Here is a 6,000-nt window from a genome sequence, read left to right on the forward strand (position 1 = left end):
AACAGGTCCTTCTGCCTTGCAATGCGTGTTGCTCTACTTGTGCATTGCCTCATTGTTCATGTGCTTTGCCTTGTTGTCCTGCTTCCTTGCTTTTTCCTACCTGGCCCTGCCTCTCTGTTGTTCCTACCTTGTTTGCCTGGTCTTGTCTTGTTCTGTCTTATCTGCCCTGGCCAGATTCTCTGGTTCTGACCCCTGCCTTGGATTCAGACTTCTCTCCTGCTCGTGACCTGTCCTGACCCTTGGCCTGGACCCGGATACCATCTGCTCACTGCCTGCCCGGGACTGTTGGCCTGGACCCAGACCCGTGTACTCACTGCCAGCCCCGATGACTGCCCTGCTGTTGACTTTGATAGACCACTCCTTATGGACCTTTCACCTAAGCTCTGCCAGCCTCTGGAACTCAAGGGTTCAGCCTGCAGGGAATGGGGCTGGTACAGGCGAAGTTCCAGCTCCAGTCCCTGTAGATCAAGTCCACCAGCTGTCAGCATAGGCCTAGTAGGTTCGCCCCTGAGGCTGCGCCAACCACGCCACAGCCCAAGGGCTCACATCTGTGACAGCAAAGAAAACGTGATATTTCACCTCTGGCAGGTGAACCCCAAACTAGCCTTGTTCAGGAAACAAGTTGAAGGGTCTAACATTCAAAACAAACCACCTAATATGTTCCTAACAAACAGGCTTAACTTACACATTTAGCTTATTATTTTAAATTGTTACCGTACCATGATGGCACATGATTCATTTGTTATATATACCACCCATTTTTCATTATCTTGCCCTTCTGTAAACCGTTGTGATGGTTATTTAACTTAACGACGGTATAGAAAAGTTCTTAAATAAATAAAAAAAATATTTATAGGCTACTCCCATTTTGAGGCTTTAGTAAACCACCTTAGCAAATCTAGCACATTATGGACAATAGCAATCCCTGTCAGGTCCTAATACCAGTGAGCAAGTTTTGAACTACACAAGAAAAAAATGGGGACGCTAACCCTTAAGAAAGACAACTTATTTATGGCTGACTGAATATTCCATAGCTGTTGGGTTTAAGATACTGTGTGGCACATCTGTGATTAATTTTAGAATGTAGAGAGGAAGTTAGTCAAAAGAAAACCAACAAAATAGGTTCAATATTAGTTTTGTAAGTGTAACATTTTGTAAGCGTAACAAATATTTAAAATTGCAAACCTTGCCTGAGACAGGAACTTATTTGTCTGGAAAGTTTGCAACTTTGTACAACTCTACCCTAGTATATTCCCCTAACATTGGGGACAATGTCCTAACCCTATCAGAAACTTTAATAGTATGTCCGAGCTAGTTTTACATGTGTAAGTGGCACAGTTCACATGCATAAATTAACTTTCAATAGTTCTAATATGAAATGTTTACAGATAAGGGAGTGAGATGCAAAACTTTGCAAAACAGCTCATTACCTATCAGCACAGTGAAATAGTATACATTCAAACTACTTCGCAGATGCACTGCCAAAAACTGAACTACACCTGCGAAAAGTTTAGTTAAACTTTTGTGATTCCATCCATTGGGCTGCTTCATTTGTATGTCATTAACATCGGCCGTTGGTATGCACAATAAACACCACGTTTATTAACGACCAATGTTAGAACAGTTTAGTGCATCGGGCCCCATAATGAAAGTACATTTAGAAGATATGAAATAGTTTGAGCAGTTAAGATACCTGCCAGTTACCACAAGATGAAGATTAATTTCACACTCTCTCTTTAACCTAAGCACTGCTTGTGAGATCGGGTTTCTTCAACCAAAAACCATCAGACTTTTGCAGCTTCGTAGGCCAAATGAAATAGCTCTTGTTGCCTTTACCTCAACCTTATTTTTAAATATTCTATTTGTAAAACAAACAAGTCAATACAAACCACAGTCAGCATCCATTATAAAAAGGCAAAACAAGCTGAATCTGACACACACTTCATTCATCCCAAATAGATTGTGTCACAGTGCGTGGCTTCCAAAATTTCCAAAAATGTATAATATATTAAGGAGCAGATTTAGCAAAATAAATACAATAAAATATGTATAAGGGACTCAGCAATTTTACTGATTAGAGGCTAAAGCCTTCTTAATTAGGACAAGAGAAGAGATGACAGCAAGAGCAGAGCTTGCACCTTACCTTGCAGCCAGAGGTGTCCCGGGCCAGGCCAGCGCCTAGGCATGCACATGATCCTTGTGCCCTGCTCCTGAGCTCCGGCCCAGGTGATGCTTTTGCTTCCCCTACTGAAGACCCTTAGCTGCAGGGGCAGCCACTCGCCCGTAAGCCCTTGGTCCCCAACTCTGTGCCTCTGCCTGTCCTGCAGGTGGTTGCTATAAAGCAGCGCGTCACTAACCACAGATTCCTTCCAATACAAGAATAAAAAAACCCACTTCTTCAATCCTGAGGCTCTCATCTGAAAACTTAGCGAGCTGTAAGAAAACGACTTAGGCAGAGGTGGTGAAAGGGGGCTCGGGGGGGGGGGGGGGGGAAACCTCTTTCAGGGGAGTTTCTGTTCTTGTTTTTGCATTTTTCGATGAAATGATGGGCTTTTTATAGGTGAAGGAAATACAACTAAACTACAGTGTGATCAACCTTTTATTTTTATGGGCTGTTTTAGAAAGTTTTTAAATGGGATTTCCCCCCCCCCCCCCCCCCCCAATAAAAATGTATTTTTATTGTCATATAAATGGGGCAAGGCTGAGAGAAAATATCTTTAAATGGTGCATGTATTGCAAGCAATTGCCTAATGCAGTATTTAGACTATGAAGTGAGAAGGAGGGGAACCTATCCTCATTGTATTCAACTTTATTATCGCGCTGAACTGAAAGTTGCTTAGCCCTCCAAAGCAATGGGCATTAAGCTACACTGTGGGATCTCGTTTGCCATTTTATATAAAGCTATGTATCTTATACCCAAGATCTAGGATGAGGTTTGCACTGCATGCAGCTCCCCCTGCCCCTCCCCCCTCTTACCTTTAGTACTAATGTCCCAACTTCTTTTTAATGAGACCTTGTTTTGTTTTGTCAATCGCTCTTGAGTCCTCTTTCCTAATGCCTTTATTCTCCCTCTCTGAAGAACTGGCAAAGTCTCTGTACAGTGCTGGTGCAGGACCCTGTCCATCATACACTTCTGCAATCCCCTGCCTGCTTCATTTTTGCATCAATTTCCTACTGTGTTTCTAATTGTACCATTTTTGTTGCTTTGCCCTCACTTGGTCTCTTTTACATTGTACTGTGTACATTGCCCTTGCGACTATGTTGAGGTCCGTAACGAATGGCTTGGGCTTGAGTGGATGGATGAAGAGGATGACTTCAGTCAAACAGCTATAAAGATGGCGCCGGCCGTCCACTGGAAGGCCCGCGCCATTTTTAAAGGTGGCGCCGGCTGTCCAGTGTTTCTACCATGTGACAGGGGCCGGCCAATGGCACGGTTACCCTGTCACATGGTAAGGGCAAAGGGCCATCGGCGCCATTTTTACTAGTGGCAGCCGACTGCCCGAGAGCGGGAGATCGCTCCCGGGGCCCACTGGACCACCAGGTAATTTTAAAACTTTTTTTGGGGGGGTCGGGAGTGTGGTGGAGGCTAAGGGAGCGGTTTTAAAGGGTCAGCGTGGGTTTTTTGTTTATCGGCCGACAGCCCGAGCACGAGAGAACGCTCCCGGGACCCCCGCTGGACCACCAGGTAATTTTAAAACGTTTTTTGGGGGGTCGGGAGGGTGGTGGAGGCTAAGGGAGCGGTTTTAAAGGGTCGGGGTGGGTTTTTTGTTTATCGGATCGGGCGCATCAGATAAAAAAAAACCGATTGGGCCGAATGAAAAAAAATGCACGATTTGAATCAGAATCGGAACTGAACCGATTCCGGTTCCGATTCACGTCTCTAGTCATAATGCCTCTGTATCACTCCATGGTGAGACCACACCTTGAATACTGTGTGCAATTTTGGTCATCGCATCTCAAAAAGGATATAGCTGCACTGGAAAAAGTGCAGAGAAGGGCAACCAAAATGATAAGTGGCATGGAACAGCTGCCCTATGAGGAAAGGCTAAAGAAGTTAGAGCTGTTCAGTTTAGAGAAGAGACGACTGAGGGAGGATATGATAGAAGTCTACAAAATAATGAAAGGATTTGAACAAGTTAATGTAAATCGTTTTTTTACTCTCTCAGATAATAGAAGGATCAGGGGCACGCCATGAAGTTAGCAAGTAGCTCATTTAAAACAAATAGAAGAAAATTCATTTTCACACAATTCACAGTTAAGCTCTGAAATTCATTGCCAGAGGATATGGTTACAGCAGTTAGTATAACTGTATTTATAAAAGGTTTGGATAAGTTCCTAGAGGAAAAATCCATAAACTGCTATTATGGTATTTAATAAGCAACAGTAGCTTGTGATTTATCTAATGTTTGGGTAATTGCCAGGTTCTTATGGCCTGGATTGGCCACTGTTGGAAACAGGATTCTGGGCTCGATAAACCCTTGATCTGACCCAGTATAGTATATCTTATTTTCATCCCTGTTACACACACAAAACGGACCTTCACCAAGTACAGAAAGACCACAAATTACAAATATGGAGACAGAAACTGGAATGGAAACCCAAAAAAACCACTCTGCATGCAGTGCAAAACTGGAGAAATGAAAACAGAAATATAGAACCTAACACTCTCCCAGCATCTGCAATCATGCACACAAACTAATCTGTAACCGTTATACCTGTACTAGCAACTGTAACCGTTCTACGCCCAGGCGGCGAGCCTTTTTATTGGCACATCTGCTCTTGTATGGAAGCGTTAGCTGAAAAGGAAAAACTAAATTGTTTTCACCCAGGGCAAGGGACGTGGAGGCACATTTGCTAAAGCCAGGGCTGGCAAAGTTTATTTACCAAGCTGTCTCTCGCACTCCCCCACACCCTCTCTCCTCTCTCACACCCACATTCGCTCTCACCGGCATCCCCCTCCCCTCATATAGGCTCCCTCTCTCTGAAACCCACACTCAAGCATCCCCCCACCCACCCTCTCTAACCTCCAATGCTCTCTCTCACACCCTCCCCACCGCTCTCTTACCAACCATGCTCGCTGTCATCCCCCCCTCTCTCACACACACATTCCCTCTCACCGGCATCCCCCCACATGCTCTCTCTCACATCCTCCTGCTCTCTCGCACCCTCCCCTCCCCGACACACATTCTCTCTCACCGGCATGCTGCGCGACCCGTGCGAAGATGAAGGCTCGGTGCGCCGTTCTTGGCACAGGTGGGCCTTCCATTTTCACCTTGAGCAGAAAACAGCAGCGGAGACTCTGGCATGCAGTGAAAGGAGCGCATCCCGCGGCACATGCTCCATTCGCGGCAAAGATGAAGGCCCGGGCACACCGATCGTGGCACAGGGGGGCCTTCTTAATTAGGACAAGAGAAGAGATGACAGCAAGAGCAGAGCTTGCACATGCCATTCCACCTTACCTTGCAGCCAGAGGCCCTGCATATCTAGAGGACTGATGGGTGCCTAGTGTCTTCTCATGGTAAATAAAGCCTGCCAAGAAAACCATGCTGTGATGAGCGGCATGAAAGTGAGCCCTTGTTGCTGTGGCATAGGTGATGCAGCCTCTTAGGCGAACCTACAAGGCCTATGCCGACAGCTGGCGAATGCACCCTGATGTGGAACAGACTGGAGCTTCGCCTATACCAGTCACCTCCCCCCTTGGGTTCTGGCAGCCAGCAAGACTTGGGTGGGTCCCTAGGGCAGTGGATTGAGCAACAGTCCAGAGGGAAACTGGGATCAGGACAGGCAGCAGACTGGAGATATGAGGAACAGGCTAATAGTCATGGTAGGTGGCAGGCAAGCAAGGTCCAATGCAAGAGGTTAGGTCCAGGAGATCAGACCAAGGACAGATGAAGACTCACAGGAAACACTAGACGAGACAGTTAGGCAAGACAAGTCTGGAGTATAGAAACACAGCACAACCAATTACAAAAGAACATAAGTTGCCATACTGGATCTGAC

At 45.8% G+C, this 6,000-nt stretch overlaps 1 protein-coding gene across 2 annotated transcripts in view; it reads right to left on the reverse strand.

Annotated features, from left to right (window-relative positions):
- The window catches only part of FLT3 (fms related tyrosine kinase 3), a 223,348-nt gene extending 221,060 nt beyond the window's left edge, over positions 1–2,288 (reverse strand). For both annotated transcript variants that reach the window (XM_029602605.1, XM_029602604.1), the window contains exon 1: positions 2,144–2,288. In XM_029602605.1, the coding sequence (XP_029458465.1) occupies positions 2,144–2,192 (49 nt within the window). In that variant the 5' untranslated portion in view covers positions 2,193–2,288. The remainder of the gene's footprint in view (positions 1–2,143) is intronic.
- Between the last annotated feature and the right edge of the window lie 3,712 nt (positions 2,289–6,000).

Source organism: Rhinatrema bivittatum, chromosome 5, assembly GCF_901001135.1.
Source record: "Rhinatrema bivittatum chromosome 5, aRhiBiv1.1, whole genome shotgun sequence".
NCBI lineage: Eukaryota > Metazoa > Chordata > Amphibia > Gymnophiona > Rhinatrematidae > Rhinatrema > Rhinatrema bivittatum.